Source organism: Selaginella moellendorffii, unplaced genomic scaffold (genome assembly GCF_000143415.4).
Source record: "Selaginella moellendorffii unplaced genomic scaffold, v1.0 SELMOscaffold_138, whole genome shotgun sequence".
In the NCBI taxonomy this organism is placed as follows: Eukaryota; Viridiplantae; Streptophyta; class Lycopodiopsida; order Selaginellales; family Selaginellaceae; genus Selaginella; species Selaginella moellendorffii.
This window is the reverse complement of record NW_003314399.1, coordinates 145279-163290: the sequence shown is the minus strand read 5'-3', so window position 1 is coordinate 163290 and position 18012 is coordinate 145279. Positions and strand designations below refer to the sequence as shown.

Below are 18012 nucleotides of genomic sequence, written 5' to 3'. Positions count from 1 at the left end.
TCTCAAGAAATGGCTGAGTGTTAGCGCGTCTAGATCAGTTGAAAAGACTTAGAACTAAAATGGTACCCTTGGGATTCAAATGCAAGGTGATTTCCTTCTTTGTTTTTTTCTTTTCTGGCCTCCAGGCGTCGCCGGGGAGGCAGATGAGTTCTGCCAGGGGTGGAATCGTCGACACAAAAGCTTGGCAAGAGCTCAAAGTGAGTTCTTCTTTTTTTTTCTTTCGTTGTGTGCTCAAACTTCTGTACAGAGCCATGTTGGGGAGATAAGCAAATTACATCTCAAAGACTTGCTTGGCGACAAGGCCCGGTGCGAATCGATGATGAAGTAAGTCTTGCCACAGCTACAGAAAACTATCTTATGACCTTGGAAACTGCTTTAGAGAGTATGACGGGATTGCTCTTGATTTCTCACGTCAAAGAGCAACACAGGACACTTTCCAGAAGCTGTTTCAGCTTGCAAAGGTACGGAGGTTCTTTCTTTCTCTTGGTTTTTGACGAGCTCTCTTGCAGGAGATGAAGCTCAAAGATAAGATTGACAGGATGTTTGGCGGTGATCACGTAAGTTGCGGAGAGTTCGTTTTGCTGATTGATCATGGTCTTTTGATCGGCAGATAAATAGCACAGAGGATCGTCCCGTGCTTCATGTGGCTTTGAGGGCACCAAGGGAGGCACTGATAGCCTGCGACGGCAAGAACGTTGTTCCCGAGGTCTGGGAAGTTCTTGACAAAATGAAAGATTTTTCAAACAGAGTTCGTGAGGGGCAATGGGTAAGCGATGAATTCTTTTGGTTGATTAACAATGTGTGAGCTTACAGCTCGGGGCTACCGGGAAGCCTTTAACTGACGTTGTGGCGATTGGAATTGGTGGAAGTTTTTTAGGACCATTGTTCGTTCATACTGCAATGCAAACTGGTTTGCTTCGACTGAAGATGTTTCTCTTCTTTTGTTAAAATTCTTTTGTTTCGCGAAAACATTGCAGAGCCTGGGTGTGCACGACTTGCCAAGGGACGCAGATTGCTATTGTAAGTCTCAAAGTTCCTCGTTGATCCTAGACTGGGTTTTTTATTTATAGCTTTTGTGCAGTTTATCTAATGTGGATCCTATCGATGCTGCATTTACCTTGAAGGGTTTAAGCCAGGAAACCACTCTAGGTGATTACTCACGCCTTAACAATTTATTCGAAGCTCATTTCAATCGCTTTAGTTGTCATTGTTTCGAAGACATTCACAACGGTGGAGACAATGCTAAATGCTCGTACGATGAGAACGTGGATCACATCTACACTTGGGCAAGTTTCTTATTATTTTTCTCCAGTCGTAGAATCTGAGCACGCCTTTACAAACGTTTCAGTCCAGCGGCTGTTGCAAAGCATATGGTGGCTGTCAGTACCAATTTGAAGGTAACCAACACGATTTCATGAGAAACTTACTTATGGAGTCTATGCTTTTGTAGCTCGTTAAAGAATTTGGCATTGATCCTGCTAATGCATTTGCTTTCTGGGACTGGGTTGGCGGTCGCTACAGTGGTACGTAGGCTTCTCTCTTTTCACTTCTTCTTCCCCAAAGTTATGCTAGTCCTTTGAGCAGTTTGTAGTGCTGTTGGAGTTCTTCCTTTAGCGCTCCAGTACGGCTTCGCCAACGTTAACGAGTGAGCTACATTCGCTTTGTTTTGGCTTTTCAATCAGTACTGAACTTCTATCTTTGAAGGTTTTTAGAAGGCGCTTCCAGTATAGACAGCCACTTTCGAGTTGCGCCTTTTGAAAGAAACTTGCCAGTACGTGCTTGCGAGCCTACTAATCCACAGATAAAGCACACCCAAATTCATGTTATAGTTACATTTTTACAGGTCCTATTGGGTCTCATAAGCGTATGGAACGTTTCTTTTCTCGGTTGTCCAGCCAGGGTAAGCTTTTCCAAGCTCCAATTTCTTGGTTCAATTCTATGTTGTGTATTTTTCGCAGGCCATTCTTCCTTATTCGCAAGCTTTGCAAAAATTTGCTCCGCACATTCAACAAGTACGTGATTCAATGAATTCAAATTTAAAGTATACTGGTATGATCTTATGCGCTCGTTTGCAGTTGATTATGAATATAACATATTTTTCTCATCTTATGCGCTCGTTTTTGCAGTTGAGTATGGAAAGCAATGGAAAGGGTGTTAGCATTGACGGGACTCCGCTACCTTATGACACTGGAGAGATTGACTTTGGTGAGCCAGGAACAAATGGACAACACAGTTTCTATCAGCTGATTCACCAGGTACGTTTTTAAGTATGTGGGTCTTTCGTTGATGATCGAGGGAGACTTCATGTAGGGACGAATCATTCCCTGCGATTTCGTTGGCATAATCAAGAGTCAGCAGCCAATGTATTTGTCAGGTCCGTCTAATCATCTCAGCTCTTCATTTTTCTTTTTTCTTTTCTTAAACCGTTGTATTTGTGCAGGAGAACCAGTAAGCAATCACGATGAACTAATGTGCAACTTCTTCGCGCAGGCTGATGCTCTTGCTTACGGCAAGGTATTATCTCTTTCTTTCTCGTGTTCTTTCCTTCCTGGTTTTGGATCTTTATGTTTTCAACAGACCATTTTTTTCTTGCGTATAGACTCCAGACGAGCTTCGAGCTGAGGGTGTTCCGGACAGTCTTGTACCACACAAGGTGAAAATTCTATCTTTCTTTCACTTTATCCTCTGCTTGTTATGCGTTGTTATTGGTGCACAGAGTTTTACAGGAAATCGTCCGTCTTTAAGCCTGCTGCTGCCGAATCTCACGCCATATACAATTGGCCAGGTACACAAAAATTCTTGAAGATCTTGCATCCATTTGTCACTTGGAGAACGTTTGCAGCTCCTTGCGATTTACGAGCACAGGATTGCGGTCCAAGGTTTTATCTGGGGCATCAACTCTTTTGATCAATGGGGCGTCGAGCTTGGAAAGGTGATTCTTTCTCCAAATAGTTCCATTACTTTGTCACTCACTTCTGCACCATCAAAAAACCAGTCTTTGGCGGGAAAAGTTCGTAACCAGATGCATCTGTGGCGGACCAAGGGAAAAGTTGTGGAAGGCTTCAACTACAGCACTACCACACTCCTCAATCGCTACCTGAAGGTCTAGAATTCCCCTCTTCTGCCAGTTTTGCTCTTAGCTATTCTGATCTTGCTCAGGGCAAGGCTCAAATATATTCAGCATCATATGGTGTTTTCCCCAGCGAGGTGATTCGGAAGAATTAAGGGAATTACAAAAGATCTAAAGTGAGCAATAAACATGAAAATTTGGAATCTGATTCTACAAGATTCCAAGATTCCAAGTTTCCAAGATTAGTTTCACTGGGAGCAGCAAGAGACAAAGGTGGTGAAGGCGATTGTTCCTTGTACACAGTCCAAGCTTTCTAGGGCGCTCATCTTATCTCCTTAGATACTACGTAGATTCGCAGCTTTACTACCAGGTGCAAAACAAATTACCCGAGTTTTGTGATAAGGTTGTGGGAGTTTATTTACAAGTAGATAGAGTCCTTAGCTCTGGAGCTTTGCATAGATTGTAGGATTTTTAAGTGAAGGGGCACTGCCCCGACTAGTCAGCTTGGAATGATCAGTTTGATGAGCTACTGATTTCATCCTAGTGCTCACAAGATTCCACCATCTTAACAGCTTTGTGGACAGCAGAATTTCAGAGCCATCAGCGAGAACTTCGTCAGCCACCAGAGTTGCTCAAGCTGCTGCAGATTTCTCCTCGTCGTTTCGCTTCTGTGACTTGCAGAAAACGGGTGCTGACCATTCCTCTGAGGCACAACCAAAAGTCGCCGCTCACTGGTCAGTTTTTCTGGTGGCGCTGATGAGAATATTCCCCCGTTCTATGCACTGTTCATTGAAACCTAAGTGATGTGAAGCATGAGCAGCCGGGAAGGCGTGCAGTGGCAAAGATGGCCAGTCTTGGACACCCAAGTCCCGGAGCGCTTGAGCCTGGATGCTTGCCGAGCGCTCAAGAACGTCGGTGAATTCTTCCAGAGGCTGGCCCCCCAGCTGGAAGCGATCGATCGTCTCGTCACTCAGGTACCAGCATCAGCTAGAGCTAGATCTGGTAAAACTTCCAGGGCGAGGAATCCTCTAGCACCCCTCGTAGCTCACATCCAGGGACTGGGCCGAAAGGATGGTGGTGAAGCAGCGGAGTTATCCCAGGAAGAACAAGGGGAGGCCGAGCAGCGAGCTCTAGCTCTGGCTCTATCCAGCAGGAAAAAGGCCGTGATCCTCGAGTTCTACTCGCCCAAGTGCACGCTCTGCAAGTCGCTGCTGGATCTGGTGCTGGAAGTGGAGCGCAAGAACCAGGACTGGCTGGGCATCGTCATGGCGGATGTGGATAACAAGAAGTGGCTTCCAGAGGTACTATGATCTTGTGTTTGATCCTCCAAACTTCATGGCGTTTCGATCATCTCTCCAGGTGCTCTACTACGACATCAAATACGTCCCATGCTTCGTTCTCCTGGATTCGCGAGGAAGAGCTCTCGCAAAGACGGGAGTTCCATACTCTCGCCTCCATGTCGTCACGGGGCTATCGTATTTACTGGAGAGCGTGAGACCCATCAAAAGTGGATGATCGACCGATCGATCGATCGATCGATGGGCTAGAATTTTTTTTCCTTGACTAGAGCTAAGATCTTTTTTCTTGCTTGCTAGAAGTTAAGATTTCTGTTTCCTTTTCTTTCTTTTTTTCTTATTAGACTAGAGGAAAATCTAGGATCGATCGATGGCTTGACTAGAAGCCAAATACTAAAGTGTTTTCTTTCTCGCTAAGTTCTAGAAACTAAATCTTTTTTTTCCCTCGCCGTCCAATTAGACGAGAATGCTAGGCACAATGTCACTATCTAATATCGAGTCACCACACGAACAAAAGCGATCATGACAGGTTAGGGTTTTAGTTAGCGCTGCGCCATCGTCGCGGCGCTGGGCTGGTATGGATGGAATCTCGCGCGTGCTGGTGGTAAGTACGTCGATTCCTTTCCAATGCCAGGCCCCGCGTTGAATCGGCGCGCCTGGAAATCCCTCGCTACCACTGGTGCCACTGGCGATTTCCTCTGATTTCCATTGACGAAATCCAGCAGTGTCATTGACGATCAGTCCCCCAATTGTGGGAGAAATCGCGCGAAAAACTCTCCGCTATGCTTCTTCTTCCTTCCAATTCTGGCCTGGGCTTCTTCTCCTCTTTCTTTCGCGAAAGAAATTGTTTCCATAACCGACTGGGCTTAGTTTTTGGCTGATAACTGTCGTGCTGGGCGATTTCTTCCTCTCTTTTTTCTTCTCTTCTTCCTCTTTGCGTGAGTTCCAGCATGAGATGACCATCCTCTGGAACTGGCTCTTTGTCGAATTCTTGCTCGAGCTTGTCCAGGGAAGAGTTCTAGTCATGTTTTCGCGGAGGTGTGTCAAGAAGGTGGAGAATGTGGAGGATTCCAGGCAGCTGGGCTTCCTGGATCTGCCAGAGCTCGTCATGGAAGGCATCCTCACTCGCCTCCCCGCGGTGGCGCTGTGCCAAATGGCTGGAGTGTGCAGGGAATTGCGGAAGAAGTGCCGGAGCAACCATCTCTGGGAAGCTCTCGTCTACGAGAAATGGGGGAAAGTCACTGGCAGGCTGGCTTTCGCGGAGTGGCAACTCGGCCTGGCCGCGAGAGAGGAGTGTGGAAGCGAGCCTTGCTCTCGTTCCTCGGGGATTTGGCTGTGGCCGCTCTCGTGCATTCTACCGGTGTCGTGGATGAATCCACAGGCGCAGCGGCGGAGCAAAGCGGCAGTGGGCGAGAATTCGCTCATGGCGTGGTACTGGGATCTGGAAACCGGGCGATTTCGCTTCCCAGCTCAGGTCTACAACCGAGAGGTGAGAGCCAACTTCGCGAAAACTTTGGACGAGTTCCTCACGGAAGCGTTTGCTTGTTTGCTCTTCTTTTCCTCTTTGCTTGCACAGAACGGTCACGTCGGATTCATGCTTTCGTGCTACGATGCCGAGGTGAGCTACAACAGCGCCACTGACGCGTTCCTCGCAAGGTAAAAGAGCGTTTTTTCTGTGATACAAAGCTCGTCATCCAGGAAAGAGTGCTTGAATCGCGCTGGTGTTGTGAAGCTTCAGCTATCCTCCACACGGCCCGCGCACCAGTGTCTACGAGGAGGACGTTCCCTGGGAACGAGTCCGAGCTCCTCCAGTGGACACGGCCGCTCACGAGCTCCACGCCTCGGACTGCCTCCACGATCTGCGACCGGGGGATCACATCGAGGTCCAGTGGAGACGCAACAGAGACTTTCCATATGGTCAGTACGAGAAGCTCCGCCATCTCTTTTTTACCCGTGACTTCTTCCTGCCAGGATGGTGGTATGGAATCGTTGGCCACACGGACTTGTGCCCGAGAAACCACCAGTGCCAGTGTCACCTTCACGGTAAGTTGGTGGTCCGAGTTTCTTTTCTCGCTTTTTTCGCAGCAGGATGATGAGATTCTTCGTTGATTTGTTTTCGTTGGTTGTAGAGATTGTCTGGTTGGAATTCAATCAATACACGCTCGGATCGAGATGGCGCAAGGCTCCTATCAACAGAGCCAATCACTGCGAAGAAGGCAACGAAGGTGAGGGCTTCTATGGTGGCGTACGAAAGCTGCGCACAAAGGAGGAGATTTCTATCTGGACCAAACTCTGGCCAAGCGAGAAACTCGAGTAGAAAAAAGGAAGAGTCAATCAAAACCATTCTACTCTAGCAGGAATAACAGTGTACAGATTGGAGGGGGAGAGATGTATTCATACGTATGTGTAATGCGACAAAAGGCCGCATTGGTGGACTTATTCGTTTTCTTGGCTCAATCGATCGGTTTTGGTTGGCTGTGACTGCAAGGCAGCGAGCAAGCTTGATTGAGTTCACGTCAAGAGACAAAGAAAAAGTTAAAAAAAAAAAGGGAGATTCTTTGCAAAGCGTACGCCGGGGACTTCTCTGCACGTTCATAATGCTTGAATGACGCTCCTCGTGATCCTCTCGTGAGCGTCCTCCTGTCAAGTGTACACGCAAGAACTCAACCTTTTGTGTTTCATTCTAAAAATCGCAATTTTTTACCTCGGCTTTCTCGGGGACTATCATTTTCTCGCTAGTGATTGTCTCGTACAAATGGATGTATCTGGAAAAACCGGTCAGCTAAGTGCAAAGGAAAGAGAGTGTGTTTCGTAAATCACCTCCATGCGAGTTCAGTCACTAGTTCGACTGGAGCGTCCGGGAGAACCTACAAAGCACACGGGTGTTTGGAGAAAAAACGAAAAAGTACGACCACGAGCCAGACCTTGTCTTTGTAAGGATTGCAATTGTCCTTGAACCAGAGTCGAAGGAACTCCTGCTTAAATAGTTCGAAAAAGAGCCATTGGTAAAAGACACAACTAAATACCTTGTCAATGTTTTCAGGCTCCAGACCCTGTTTCATTCGCTCCTCATATGATCCAGCGATCCAATATCGGCTCGAGTCAGGCGTGTGCACCTAGAAAAGTAAAAGTTCAGACTTTTGATTGACATTCCCATGGTTAGAAAGGTCGACCTCGTCAATCAAACATATTGATCCATCTGCCATCTTCCCAAACTCATATTTCGTATCTACAAGCAGCAAGCCGTGCTTCAAGGCAACTTCCTGCACAAAGCATGCAAGGAGTGTAAGGAAAAAAAAAACAAAACGTTTCTCTCCCACCTGGCCATAAGCAAAAAGCGCAAGAGCTTTACTGGAAACGCTTTTATAGTCAGCCTCGGACATCAGGCCTTGCTCCACAATCTAAAGATTCAATGTTAAAATGAGTACAGCATTTAATGCTGAACGTCACTAACTTTTCACCTCTTCGCCGGAAATTGGCCGATCATGATCGTCAGACTTTGTAGTCGGAGTGAGCATGAGATAATCGAGACGCTGGTTTTTTATCAGCCCTGGCAGCAAGAAAACTCAGGCAAACAGTTCCTTAACGAAGAATGAAAACAAGAAAGAACCTTCAGGGAGATCGTTCCCGCAATAATACCGGATGCCTTGGTTGTAAACTGTCCACAGCGACGTGCTCGTGCTTCCAGTGATATAACCTCGGACTACAAGAAAAAGAAGAAAAAACAAAGACAGGAGAGACTTTAATAGGCCCGAGCGTCGAGAAAAAAATCACTGTTACCAACGAACTCCACCGGAAACACTGCACATTTCCTTGCAATGGTGACGTTGGGATCAGGAGCCGAAACAAAGGCATTTGGAGTGATGTGTCTTGTGTTATTAAACCACCAAACGCTTGTCTGGTTCAGGACCTAAGGAAACAAGACAAAGACTTTTTTTTCCACTGGAAAAGTAACGAAAAAAAGCATAAACAAACCTGTCCTTTGAAGGGAATCGAAGCCAAAACTCGATCAAACGCGCTCATTCGATCAGTGGTTACGATTACCAAATGATCCTTTGTTTCATACACATCTCTCACCTGTAGCCAGTGGCAGGAATCATCGATTTTAGTTAGTGGGGGCTAAAAAAATATTTCATACCTTTCCTCGCCGCTTAGGACCCAATCCAGGAACAGTCTCGTCCAGCCTCGTCTCTGTGAGACAATGTGGCACAGCCTCTCGAATCGCCTGCGAAATCTCGGGGCGAGAGACCGCGCTCTTCAAATCCACGCCCGCGGTCGCCGCGCAGCACAAATTCCTCGAGCGCAGAGCAAGAGAAGCGGCGCCCGTGCCACTGGCGAGCGCCGCTGGAGGCATCGAGAGAGAGATCGAGAAATCGGGAGAGCGCATTCCGCCAGGCTCTCGCCGCAAACCCCTAAACCCTAACCAAGCTACATTGACAAGTCATTCCGACAATAATTGAAAACCCTAAAAGAGCCCATTGACAAGTCTGCATCCACGTGGCAGGTTGATATTTGATAAGAGTGTTGTATTCTATAGGCAGGGGCTTCCAAAAGTCTATGCTTCGTGGAAATATAAATGGGGGGATGCTTGCTCCATTTTGTGGCCGCCAAGAGCTATAGGGCTCTCACGTCTCTAACGTTAGCATTCTGTCATTAAAATCGGAACAATATGGTAGCCCAAGCACAGGAGCAAGAATTAGGGAAAATCGCTTTAAGCGAAGGCGCCAGGGCACCGGCGCCAAAGAGCGCCATGGAGCAGGAGCTTCTGATTGAGGATGCTAGCCTCGATCCCGCCGAGCGCCGCCTCAATCAGCTGGGATACAAGCAGGAGCTCCGCCGCGAGATGGTAAATATTTCGCATTCCTCACATTCTAGGCCTTGCGACGTCCTTAGTGTCGTGATTCGTGATCTTGAGAGGATTGTATGCTGCCGCTTTGTCCGTGATTCATGATCTTGAGAGGATTTCGATCGGTATGCTGTCGTCTTTGTCCGTGATTCTTGATCAAGTCGGCATTTTGCCGGTTCCAAGCAATGCCGGGATGGGATTCGATGATTGCCTGTTTTTCCTTCCTGTCCTTTTTTTTCTTTCGATTGACTGGAGCAGTGTTCTTCGTCAATGATATTGGGCGAGCGACTCGCCCGATCTAATTCGAGTGTGGCAGTCGGTGCTGGCGTTTCTTTATTCACTGTGGCTTGACTTTCGTGCAGACGTTGCTGAAAATCATGGCAATCTCATTCTCCACAATGACGCTCTTCACAGGAATTACGCCGCTAATTGGTCCTAGCTATGCGTACTTTGGACCGGCCGCAACAGTCTGGGGATGGGTCATCGTAACCTTCTTTACGTGGTTCATTGGTTTCGCTATGGCGGAAATTTGCTCCTCGTTCCCTGTGAGTAGAAGAAAAATATTCTCGTTTGGCTTTACTCATTGCGTGGCTTCTTTCGCAGACAACGGGGTCGCTGTATTTCTGGGCAGCTCACTTGGCTGGGCCAAGATGGGGTCCATTGTCTTCGTGGTACTGTGCTTGGCTTGAAGCGATTGGACTCATCGCAGCCATTGGAACTCAGGCAAGTTTTGGAGCTTTAGCATGAAACTTTCAACTGGCCGCTTAGATATTCTTCTTAATATCATCAGGCTTACGCAGGAGCTCAAGCCTTACAAAATATAATACTGCTTGCGTCTGGAACTGCGAAGGGCGGAGGATACCTTGCTCCTCGTGGTGTTTTTCTAGCCATGTACGTTGGTTTCACTCTCGTCTGGGCCGTCTTGAACACATTTGCTCTGAACGTGATTGCGCTCATCGACATTGTCTCAATGTGGTGGCAGGTTCGCGATCTTTTGGTGCTTGAGCTTTGTCCCTCTTGCTCACTCCTTGCATTTTTCTGGACACAGGTTATTGGTGGCGGACTTATAGTGATTCTTCTGCCTCTGGTCGCCCCGAAAACTCAGTCAGCATCGTTTGTGTTTACGAAGCTTGAGACGTTTCCAAGCATTACCGGCATCGATAACAGGGCATACGGCTTCATCCTCTCTTTGTTGGTCAGCCAGTATTCCCTCTACGGCTACGACTCAGCTGCACACTTGACGGAAGAAACAAAAGGTGCGGACATCAACGGCCCCATTGCGATTCTTTCGTCCATAGGACTAGTCTCCGTTTTTGGGTGGGCATACATACTCGCCTTGACTTTTAGCATCCAGGTAAGGCAGCACTTTCCACTTTCTTTTCTGTAGCGGACTCATTCTTCTTTTCTTCTGTTGCTGTTGATGACAGGATTTTACGTACTTATTCGATCCTAGCAACGAGACCGCTGGAAAATACGTCCCAGCACAGATACTCTACGACGCGTTCCACGGGCGCTACCACAGCAGCATTGGAGCAATCCTGCTGCTGATCATCATCTGGGGCTCCTTCTTCTTCGGGGGCCTCTCAATCACCACCAGCGCCGCTCGAGTTGTAAGTTTTCTCGTCAGTCCTACTTCACTGCTTTCGCTTTCACCGAGGAATGACCAAGTCGCCGCCGCGTTTACAGGTCTATGCTCTTTCACGCGATGGTGGAATCCCATACTCTCGAGTCTGGCGAGTGGTCCACCCCACGCGAAAGGTCCCGGCCAACGCAGTCTGGCTGTGCTCGGCCCTTTGCATCCTGCTGGGCCTGCCAATTCTCAAAGTCGACGTCGTCTTCACGGCCATCACGTCCGTGTGTACCATCGGCTGGGTGGGAGGCTACGCGGTCCCGATCTTCGCCCGGATGGTGATACCGGAGGCCCAGTTCCACCGCGGGCGATTCCACCTCGGCCCCGCCAGTAGAGTCGTGTGCCTCGTCTCGTTCCTGTGGATCTGCTACACCGTCGCCGTGTTCCTCCTCCCGACCGTCTACCCCATCGAGCTCAAGACGTTTAACTACGCGCCCGTCGCGCTGGGAGCGCTGCTCGCGGCGATCACGCTGTGGTGGATTGTAGACGCGCGAAAGTGGTTCAAGGGGCCCGTCCGGAATATAGATGACTTCCAAAACCACAAAGTATGAACTGGATCTATGTTCGCGCCCAAATTTCAAATTCAAATTTAAAAGCGGCATATTCGATCTTTAAAAAAACTGATGCTTTGAGACTTTTCATTTCTTCTAGAGTCAAACTCTCGCGCGCGTGGCCGTGTTGACTCATCATCAAAGAAACCACCGTGTGCCCAATGGGCGCTCTTGATTGATCGATCCAGCAAATAAACGGTAGCCACTAAAGATTTCTCCATCACATCCTCTTTCTTCTTTCGAGGATCCATGGCGCCCACTATCGGCATTGGCGTTCCCATTCTAATCGTTCTCCTCTTGGGATCGATCGCCCCTCTCCAGCTCCACGCCGCCTCCTTCAACGAGAGCTGCCGCGCCACCGTCGATCCCCCCTGCCAAGCGCTGCTCGCTTACAGATCCAGCTCGCTCTCCCCCACCATCGCCAACATCTCCAGCCTCTTCTCCATCCCCGTCCAGGCCATCCTCGCTGCCAACGCCTTCTCGCCCTCGGACGATCCCTCCGCCCGGCTCTCAACTGGGGAGACCCTCCGGATTCCAGTCCCTTGCTCCTGCGCCGCCAATGGGCAGCGATCGGGCAACACCACCTACACCATCGCCCCGGGCGACTTCCTCTTCCAGATCGCTAACAACAGGTACGGAGGACTCGTCACCATAGAAGAGATCGCCGCCGCCAACGGCATCGTTGATCTGGACAAGATCTTGGCCGGGCAAAACCTCACCATTCCGTACCCCTGCTCTTGCCGCGGGAATTCGTTCGGCGGCCGCGATGCGCTCTTCATGGCGTACGTGGTCCAGGATGGGGAATCCCGCGAGGGTTTCTACCGGAGCTACAATCTCTCGCAGGAAGAGTTTGATCGCTTGAATCCTTCGGTGAATGTGTCACAGGCGGGCGCTGTGATCGAGCTTCCAGTTCCAGGTAACGTCTTGTACGTTACAAAGACTAGCTTGATGATCTTGTGGTGTGCATGTGTGTAGCTTGCAGGGCTAGATTCAATCGAAGCGCTCTGGATTCCAACCTGACTGTGGCGTCTGGAGGCTATGCGATCACTGCCAATGGTTGCGTCCAATGCAATTGCGATGGAACAGAGTATGGAAATCTTAGAGCTTTTCTAGAGTATCAAGGCTTGATTTCATGATCCAGGCTTCACTGCACGAGAGCTCCTACGGCTCCGCGGAATTGCTCGCTTGGCTGCCGAAACTCTCGTCTCCAAATCGGCAACTTTAGCACCGGGGCGAATTCCTCCGGAGGCTGCACGATCGAGTCGTGTCTCTACGATGGATACAACAATCGCCAAATCTTCACAAGGTGAGTGTCATTTTTATTTGTCCTGCCGAGATCATCTTTTGGATGATTGATCGAAACCAGGATCGAAAGAAACGCAACAAGCGGTACTTGTGGAGACGTCCAAGCGCCGCCATCCTTCGCGTACGCCCCCGAGGGAGATGGAATTCCCGAAGCATTTGCGCCATCATCTTTACCCGGGGCAGAGGGAATTCCACCTCCAACACCAGGAGCAGGATCAAACTCTCCGGGGCAAACGGCACCACCTCCATCATCCAGCTCCATCAAAATCTCCATCGCTTACCTCCTTCCCGTCGTCCTATCTGGTTTGTCCAGCATTGTCCTCTACACAATCTAATCTTGACAACAAAATTTTGAAATCGAATATTCTCTCCCATCTGTTTCTTTTGACAATTGCTACCACGAAGAACAGGAATGTTTTTATGAATTCCATAAGTTTTGCACTCGCTGGAGCAGCGCATGCGTTCTGCTATGAAATATTGGACTTTGTAATATATTAATATATATTTAATTTGATAAGTTTTTAATCTGCTGCCACATTTTGAGTATTATGAAAACATAAGTGTGAAAAATTAATATAGGTTTGTTTCAGAAAAATAAATTTGTCAACATAAATTTTTATCTGAAAGTTCTCTTTACCAGGATCGAAAGAAGAAGCGGTACTTGTGGAGAGAGAGCGAATTCCATCTCAAGAGGAGAAGATCTCTTAGTCTCAGCGTTGTGTAAATCTCAGGAGCCCTAATTTTGACCGCAAAATTTTGAAATAGAATATTCTCTCCCAATTAGGGTTTGGGGATTTTCCAATGGAGCGCCATGGCGACGAGGGCGGGGGCTTGCTGGATTCCAGTGGCGATGCCGGCCTCGTCAGGAAGCTCGGCATGGTCGATCTCATACTCCTCGGCATTGGCGCTTCCATCGGCTCCGGCATCTTCGTCATCACTGGGACGGTTGCTCACGACGCCGGCCCTGGTAAATCTCTCTCTTTGTTTCTTGGGAGGAATTCTTCGATGAATTGCAGGTGTTGCGGTGAGCTTTGCGCTCGCTGGAGCCGCGTGCGTTCTAAACGCGCTGTGCTATGCGGAGCTCTCCTCTCGATTCCCGGCGCTTGTCGGTGGAGCCTATCTCTACTCCCGCGAGACTTTCAACGAGCTCGTGGGGTTTCTGGTGTTCGTCCATCTCATGTTCGACTACCACGTCGGTGCTGCCAACATCGCCCGGAGTCTCGCCAGCTACCTCGCATCCTTGCTCCAAAACTTGTTCCCAGCGCTCAGGAAAACCATGCCGCTGTGGATCGGACCCGGGGGATTGGAGCTGCTCAATGGATGGCTTTCGATCAACGCTCTCGCTCCAGCTCTTTTAGCGATGCTCTCGGCTGTGCTGTGCATGGGCGTCCGCGAGTCTGCCACTCTCAACACTGTCATGACGATCAACAAGGTCCGAAGAACTTTGTGCTGTTCTTTTCATTTTTGTGATATTTGTTGCTCTTCTTCCCTTCAGGTGTGCATTGTTTTGCTGGTGGTTGCTGTGGGAATTTTCCAAATCGATGTATCAAACTGGACACCTTTTGCTCCGACTGGATTTTCCGGGATTGTCACCGGAGCAACTGTGGTCTTCTTCGCTTACGTCGGGTTTGATGCTGTTGCAAACTCTGCCGAGGAGAGCAAGAATCCCAAGGTAAACTCCTACCTTTTTTTTCTTGTGACAAACTCTGATGGTTTTCTCCTCCTCTCGTCTTACATCCAGCGGGATCTGCCTATCGGTATTATTGCAAGCTTGCTGGTTTGTGCGGTGCTATACATTGCAGTTTCTTTGGTTGTCACCGGCATGGTTCCTTATTATCTTCTCGACGGGGAAGCTCCTCTTGCCAATGCATTCTCCGGCAGAGGATTGAAATTCATCAGCGTGCTGATTGACATCGGTGCCGTTTTCGGCCTCACTACTACTTTGTTGGTTGGCCTCTACGTCCAGGTAATCTCAAGTTCTTCCTTTTCATCTTCTTCGTTCTATCACTGGCATCGTTGTTATTGCGAGGCAGTCCAGACTTTACTTGGGACTTGGCCGAGACGGACTACTGCCTTCGATTTTTGCAAGGATCCATCCAAAACACCACACTCCCGTCTATGGCCAGCTCTGGGTGGCCACAGTGGCTGGAGTTTTAGCACTGGTCTTGGACGTCAGTCACCTCTCACACATACTCTCGGTTGGCTGCTTGGTGAGAAGTCGAAACAAAGCTTCATTCTTATCAATTTTCTTTCTTGATCTTCTCTTTCTTTGCAGGTTGGATATGCTACCGTCTGTGCCTGTGTTGTAATGCTGCGCCTGAGAAACGAGGAACAAAGAAACCAACGTGATGAACAACCGCGGTGGCGTGAAGCGGTGTTTTGTTTGCTCGGAGTCGCGGTGCTTGGCTTGATCGTCGGGATACTTGTTCGATTCAAAGTCCACTTCGCATTTTCAATCGCAGGCCTCGTTCTAGCTGCCCTGGTCGCAGTTCCTCTCTACACTAGACAGGTAAAAAAACGCTCTTCTTGTTCCTTCTGATGTTTTGTTCTTGATTTTTTCTAGGAGTACAGGATTCCACAGGGATTTCCATGCCCATGGGTGCCTGCAGTGCCTCTAGTGAGCATTTTCTTCAACATGGCATTGTTTTCTCAGGTAAAGAGAGAATGCTTTTCATGATTGCTAAACTCTTGGTTCTTTTTCAGCTCCATTGGGAAGCTTTTGTGAGATTTGTGATCTTGAGCGTGGCCGCCGTGGCTTTCTTTTTCTTATATGGAAAGAAGCGCCCTCCATACCAGAAAGCCAGTGTAGAAGAACACTAAGCGAACTATATAAAACTTTAGATTTTTCTCTCAAAGGGTGTTAAATTTTAGGGCTTGTGGGGCTAGCTATTAGGGTTAGGGTTTAGTAGATCGAACGGCTAGGACGGCTTGGGCATTAGGGTTCTTGTGTGCGCAGGGATGGTGAAGGCGGCGAAGGAGGATGCGGCCAAGCCCAAGTCCAAGTACTACCCAGCCGACGATGAGCCAGTGCGCCGCACTCTCAGACGCAAGCTCCGTCCCACGAAGCTGAGGTGAGCGCGAGAGATTTTCTCTCTTTTCGATTTGGGATTTTGGGGAATTTGATCCCGAGCTCGCAATTCCAGATCGAGCATCACACCCGGCACGGTGCTCATCCTCCTCGCGGGTAAATACAAGGGGAAGCGCGTCGTCTTCCTCAAGCAGCTCACATCTGGGCTCCTCCTCGTCACGGGTACTCTAAAATCTTTCCATTATTTGTTTCTTCTCTTTGGGTTTTCAATGGATATTTTTCTCGCAGGGCCGCGAGCTCTCAACGGCGTCCGGCTCAAGAGGGTGAACCAGGCCTACGTGATTGCCACTTCCACCAAGATCGACATCTCTTCCTTGGATGTCGCCAAGTACGACGATGGCTTCTTCAAGAAATTGAAGCAAGGGGAGGAGGTGACCCCTGAGATGAAACAGGTACACAGGAAATCCATCCGACGCTTTGTAACTTACGTTTGTTTTTGTGTTTCCAGGCGAGAAAGGAAGAACAAGAGGCCGTGGACAAGGTCGTGGTCGGCGTGATCAAGCAGGGTGAGCCCGAGTTGGCCCAGTACATCTCGGCGAGGTTTAGCTTGAAGCGTGGAATGAAGCCTCACGAGCTTGTGTTCTAGAAAACTTGAGCGAGCTTCTTTCATTCAGTGATAACTCTAAAGATCAAGCATTTTGGAACTGTTTTCTCTGTCAAACTGCAAAAGTTTTGCTCTAAGGTTCACGAGTTTTCCAGTTTCGTATCTCATAGATCTGGCTTCACGTCTTTGAGTTTCTCCTTGAGCTGGCCATTCTACTTGAAACAAAAGTGAGAAACGATCACGAGAAGAACCAAGAGAAATATGGAATGCTGCTTACCCGATGCATATCTGTTACTATGTCACAGCCACCAACGAACTCTCCTCGAATATAAAGTTGTGGAACAGTCGGCCATTTGCTGGAAAGAAACTATAAGCAGGGCGAAAAAACATGACTAGAATCAAAAGCACACACCTGAAAGACTTCACACCATCCCTGAGCTCGGGATCTTCGAGCACATTTCTAGAACTGAAAGGCACCTCTGCAATGCAAAGGAACAAAACAACCAGGAGCATGATTGAAAGCTACGGTGCTTTTGTTCGATCACGTACCGTAATGCTTGAGAATTCTGACCACCATCGCACTGAATCCACACTGCGGAGCGTCGGGAATGCCCTTCATGTAAACCATCACGGGATTCTCCTTGATGTCCTGGATGGACCAACGATCCAATCCAAACAGTTGAGTCTATTTCCTTCTTTCTTTCCTCCACTCGATCACTCGATTACCTTCTCGATGGTATCGTGCACTGATCCACTCGGGGTCTTCACCACTGGCTTGAAATCGTCGTGGGATTCCGCGTCGTCTCGCGCGGGCGCCTTGAGCGCCGCCGCCTTGGCGTCGTCCTGCGCATCCGTGTCCCGCCCCGCCGTCGACAGCTGCGAGAATCGGCTGCTCCAAGCCCCTGCGCGGCACAATCACAATGCTGCAATCGACCGAAGCAAGGATCTACCAGCGCCCCGTGCTCCAGCAGCGCGCGTGAAGCTCATCGCCCCCATAGCCGCGCGCTTCATCATTGCTGCCGATTAGGGCTAAGTCACCATAAGCCCTAAAGTTAAAATGTACGATAAAATCTCCGTACTAAAGGATAACACTTTTAGGGTAAAAGCCTGATTGCCGTTGCTGATGTTTAAGAACTTAAGGCGTGATTGCGATGCCTAGGTTGTTGATCTTCCCATTGACAGTGATGGTGTTCTTTCCAGCCTCCTCACCATGGAGCTTGCGATGACAGTTCTTGATACCCACGGGGTTTTCAACCGGATGGAGAAGCACAGCACGGCACTTACACCATGAGCTTTAGAAGCTCTTCATAGGGGCTCTTGAATGCATTGTCCTCTTTGGATAGATGATAGATGACGATGGCTTCATACGCAGTAACTCGTGATGTGTGCGTGCCAGAAGAGAGTTCCCGTATGTGAATCCACAGTGAAGTTGTAGAGAAACGATTGGCCTCACTTGAGAGGACACTGCTGCGTGACCAGGGAGTTCCTTTAATTGCCGGGATTCCATGCCTGTGACACAATAACAGAAAGCTCATCACTAGTGGACCGACATCTACGGACGGGAAGTTCCTCGCAGCGGGCTGGGTGTTGCCATCGTCTTGGAAATTTTGGATAGATCTGGGAAGAACAATCTTGATTTTAGGGTCGGAGAATGATCCGTACCAGAACCCCTTTTTAATTAGC

The 18012-nt window shown here is 48.8% G+C and overlaps 9 protein-coding genes across 13 annotated transcripts; 7 read left to right on the top strand and 2 right to left on the bottom strand.

The window, feature by feature from the left end:
• Nucleotides 1–143: 143 nt before the first annotated feature.
• LOC112343177 (glucose-6-phosphate isomerase, cytosolic-like) lies at nt 144–3265 on the top strand. The gene is made up of 23 exons (XM_024666255.1): nt 144–197; nt 248–324; nt 380–461; nt 510–557; nt 611–766; nt 814–910; nt 978–1020; nt 1082–1149; nt 1202–1286; nt 1349–1397; nt 1451–1523; nt 1585–1645; nt 1705–1771; nt 1844–1900; nt 1959–2012; nt 2127–2255; nt 2311–2374; nt 2441–2514; nt 2600–2653; nt 2717–2785; nt 2843–2932; nt 2996–3103; nt 3160–3265. The coding sequence occupies exons 1-23, from the start codon at nt 144–146 to the stop codon at nt 3223–3225; spliced, it is 1725 nt and encodes a 574-aa protein (XP_024522023.1). The 3' UTR covers nt 3226–3265.
• Nucleotides 3266–3856: 591 nt separating this feature from the next.
• LOC9630171 (thiol:disulfide interchange protein TxlA) lies at nt 3857–4782 on the top strand. Its single transcript, XM_002992585.2, has 2 exons — nt 3857–4371; nt 4430–4782. Exons 1-2 carry the CDS (start codon nt 3883–3885, stop codon nt 4583–4585), a joined length of 645 nt encoding a protein of 214 aa, XP_002992631.2. The 5' UTR covers nt 3857–3882; the 3' UTR covers nt 4586–4782.
• A 108-nt stretch (nt 4783–4890) lies between these two features.
• On the top strand, nt 4891–6802 carry LOC9629741 (F-box protein At2g26850). Of its 2 annotated transcripts, none has more exons than XM_002992584.2 (5): nt 4891–5854; nt 5942–6021; nt 6104–6282; nt 6337–6408; nt 6495–6802. In XM_002992584.2, exons 1-5 carry the CDS (start codon nt 5321–5323, stop codon nt 6680–6682), a joined length of 1053 nt encoding a protein of 350 aa, XP_002992630.2. In that variant the 5' UTR covers nt 4891–5320; the 3' UTR covers nt 6683–6802. The 2 variants fall into 2 exon arrangements, with proteins under 2 accessions (XP_002992630.2, XP_024522022.1); XM_024666254.1 differs by having other exon boundaries at nt 6098–6282.
• On the bottom strand, nt 6690–8789 carry LOC9630170 (phosphoribosylaminoimidazole-succinocarboxamide synthase, chloroplastic). 3 transcript variants are annotated; one of them, XM_024666252.1, is made up of 13 exons: nt 8504–8789; nt 8341–8442; nt 8146–8275; nt 7976–8068; nt 7827–7915; nt 7686–7766; nt 7539–7628; nt 7392–7481; nt 7290–7340; nt 7186–7232; nt 7070–7130; nt 6937–7005; nt 6690–6865 (listed from the first exon to the last, which is right to left on the bottom strand). In XM_024666252.1, exons 1-12 carry the CDS (start codon nt 8750–8752, stop codon nt 6958–6960), a joined length of 1131 nt encoding a protein of 376 aa, XP_024522020.1. In that variant the 5' UTR covers nt 8753–8789; the 3' UTR covers nt 6690–6865; nt 6937–6957. The 3 variants fall into 3 exon arrangements, with proteins under 3 accessions (XP_024522020.1, XP_024522021.1, XP_002992601.2); XM_024666253.1 differs by having other exon boundaries at nt 6690–6846; XM_002992555.2 differs by having other exon boundaries at nt 6690–7005.
• A 142-nt stretch (nt 8790–8931) lies between these two features.
• LOC9630169 (amino-acid permease BAT1 homolog) lies at nt 8932–11461 on the top strand. 2 transcript variants are annotated; one of them, XM_024666251.1, is made up of 7 exons: nt 8932–9211; nt 9574–9756; nt 9815–9934; nt 10002–10193; nt 10260–10565; nt 10639–10821; nt 10898–11461. In XM_024666251.1, the coding sequence occupies exons 1-7, from the start codon at nt 9035–9037 to the stop codon at nt 11390–11392; spliced, it is 1656 nt and encodes a 551-aa protein (XP_024522019.1). In that variant the 5' UTR covers nt 8932–9034; the 3' UTR covers nt 11393–11461. The 2 variants fall into 2 exon arrangements, with proteins under 2 accessions (XP_024522019.1, XP_024522017.1); XM_024666249.1 differs by having other exon boundaries at nt 10002–10565.
• A 77-nt stretch (nt 11462–11538) lies between these two features.
• LOC9630168 (lysM domain-containing GPI-anchored protein LYP4) lies at nt 11539–13122 on the top strand. Its single transcript, XM_024666301.1, has 4 exons — nt 11539–12308; nt 12368–12479; nt 12534–12698; nt 12759–13122. The coding sequence occupies exons 1-4, from the start codon at nt 11642–11644 to the stop codon at nt 13030–13032; spliced, it is 1218 nt and encodes a 405-aa protein (XP_024522069.1). The 5' UTR covers nt 11539–11641; the 3' UTR covers nt 13033–13122.
• Nucleotides 13123–13491: 369 nt separating this feature from the next.
• On the top strand, nt 13492–15552 carry LOC9630167 (cationic amino acid transporter 9, chloroplastic). The gene is made up of 8 exons (XM_002992581.2): nt 13492–13664; nt 13714–14129; nt 14193–14369; nt 14439–14663; nt 14731–14907; nt 14973–15206; nt 15261–15350; nt 15401–15552. Exons 1-8 carry the CDS (start codon nt 13499–13501, stop codon nt 15515–15517), a joined length of 1602 nt encoding a protein of 533 aa, XP_002992627.1. The 5' UTR covers nt 13492–13498; the 3' UTR covers nt 15518–15552.
• On the top strand, nt 15553–16434 carry LOC9629740 (60S ribosomal protein L6). The gene is made up of 4 exons (XM_002992580.2): nt 15553–15768; nt 15841–15947; nt 16014–16177; nt 16234–16434. Exons 1-4 carry the CDS (start codon nt 15656–15658, stop codon nt 16369–16371), a joined length of 522 nt encoding a protein of 173 aa, XP_002992626.1. The 5' UTR covers nt 15553–15655; the 3' UTR covers nt 16372–16434.
• Nucleotides 16366–17367, bottom strand: LOC9630166 (monothiol glutaredoxin-S15, mitochondrial). The gene is made up of 6 exons (XM_002992554.2): nt 17280–17367; nt 17056–17231; nt 16879–16978; nt 16742–16808; nt 16607–16685; nt 16366–16541 (listed from the first exon to the last, which is right to left on the bottom strand). Exons 1-6 carry the CDS (start codon nt 17341–17343, stop codon nt 16494–16496), a joined length of 534 nt encoding a protein of 177 aa, XP_002992600.2. The 5' UTR covers nt 17344–17367; the 3' UTR covers nt 16366–16493.
• Between the last annotated feature and the right edge of the window lie 645 nt (nt 17368–18012).

Bases quoted from the DNA above. Each gene is read 5' to 3' on its own strand.
- LOC112343177 (XM_024666255.1), top strand. From the start codon at position 144: ATGAGTTCTGCCAGGGGTGGAATCGTCGACACAAAAGCTTGGCAAGAG. The intron at 1,646-1,704 runs GTGAGCTACATT...CTATCTTTGAAG, and splicing joins GGCTTCGCCAACGTTAACGA to GTTTTTAGAAGGCGCTTCCA. The intron at 2,256-2,310 runs GTACGTTTTTAA...GACTTCATGTAG, and splicing joins TCTATCAGCTGATTCACCAG to GGACGAATCATTCCCTGCGA.
- LOC9630171 (XM_002992585.2), top strand. From the start codon at position 3,883: ATGAGCAGCCGGGAAGGCGTGCAGTGGCAAAGATGGCCAGTCTTGGAC. The intron at 4,372-4,429 runs GTACTATGATCT...TCATCTCTCCAG, and splicing joins ACAAGAAGTGGCTTCCAGAG to GTGCTCTACTACGACATCAA.
- LOC9629741 (XM_024666254.1), top strand. From the start codon at position 5,321: ATGACCATCCTCTGGAACTGGCTCTTTGTCGAATTCTTGCTCGAGCTT. The intron at 6,022-6,097 runs GTAAAAGAGCGT...GGTGTTGTGAAG, and splicing joins ACTGACGCGTTCCTCGCAAG to CTTCAGCTATCCTCCACACG. The intron at 6,283-6,336 runs GTCAGTACGAGA...TCTTCCTGCCAG, and splicing joins CAACAGAGACTTTCCATATG to GATGGTGGTATGGAATCGTT.
- LOC9630170 (XM_002992555.2), bottom strand. From the start codon at position 8,752: ATGCGCTCTCCCGATTTCTCGATCTCTCTCTCGATGCCTCCAGCGGCG. The intron at 8,276-8,340 runs GTTTGTTTATGC...TTGTTTCCTTAG, and splicing joins CGATTCCCTTCAAAGGACAG to GTCCTGAACCAGACAAGCGT. The intron at 7,233-7,289 runs GTCTGGCTCGTG...TGTGCTTTGTAG, and splicing joins GCAATCCTTACAAAGACAAG to GTTCTCCCGGACGCTCCAGT.
- LOC9630169 (XM_024666249.1), top strand. From the start codon at position 9,035: ATGGTAGCCCAAGCACAGGAGCAAGAATTAGGGAAAATCGCTTTAAGC. The intron at 9,935-10,001 runs GCAAGTTTTGGA...TAATATCATCAG, and splicing joins TCGCAGCCATTGGAACTCAG to GCTTACGCAGGAGCTCAAGC. The intron at 10,566-10,638 runs GTAAGGCAGCAC...TGTTGATGACAG, and splicing joins CCTTGACTTTTAGCATCCAG to GATTTTACGTACTTATTCGA.
- LOC9630168 (XM_024666301.1), top strand. From the start codon at position 11,642: ATGGCGCCCACTATCGGCATTGGCGTTCCCATTCTAATCGTTCTCCTC. The intron at 12,480-12,533 runs GTATGGAAATCT...TTCATGATCCAG, and splicing joins TGCAATTGCGATGGAACAGA to GCTTCACTGCACGAGAGCTC. The intron at 12,699-12,758 runs GTGAGTGTCATT...GATCGAAACCAG, and splicing joins AATCGCCAAATCTTCACAAG to GATCGAAAGAAACGCAACAA.
- LOC9630167 (XM_002992581.2), top strand. From the start codon at position 13,499: ATGGAGCGCCATGGCGACGAGGGCGGGGGCTTGCTGGATTCCAGTGGC. The intron at 13,665-13,713 runs GTAAATCTCTCT...GATGAATTGCAG, and splicing joins TGCTCACGACGCCGGCCCTG to GTGTTGCGGTGAGCTTTGCG. The intron at 14,370-14,438 runs GTAAACTCCTAC...TCTTACATCCAG, and splicing joins AGGAGAGCAAGAATCCCAAG to CGGGATCTGCCTATCGGTAT.
- LOC9629740 (XM_002992580.2), top strand. From the start codon at position 15,656: ATGGTGAAGGCGGCGAAGGAGGATGCGGCCAAGCCCAAGTCCAAGTAC. The intron at 15,769-15,840 runs GTGAGCGCGAGA...TCGCAATTCCAG, and splicing joins CTCCGTCCCACGAAGCTGAG to ATCGAGCATCACACCCGGCA. The intron at 16,178-16,233 runs GTACACAGGAAA...TTGTGTTTCCAG, and splicing joins TGACCCCTGAGATGAAACAG to GCGAGAAAGGAAGAACAAGA.
- LOC9630166 (XM_002992554.2), bottom strand. From the start codon at position 17,343: ATGATGAAGCGCGCGGCTATGGGGGCGATGAGCTTCACGCGCGCTGCT. The intron at 16,979-17,055 runs GTAATCGAGTGA...TGGTCCATCCAG, and splicing joins TGCACGATACCATCGAGAAG to GACATCAAGGAGAATCCCGT. The intron at 16,686-16,741 runs GTGTGTGCTTTT...GTTTCTTTCCAG, and splicing joins GATGGTGTGAAGTCTTTCAG to CAAATGGCCGACTGTTCCAC.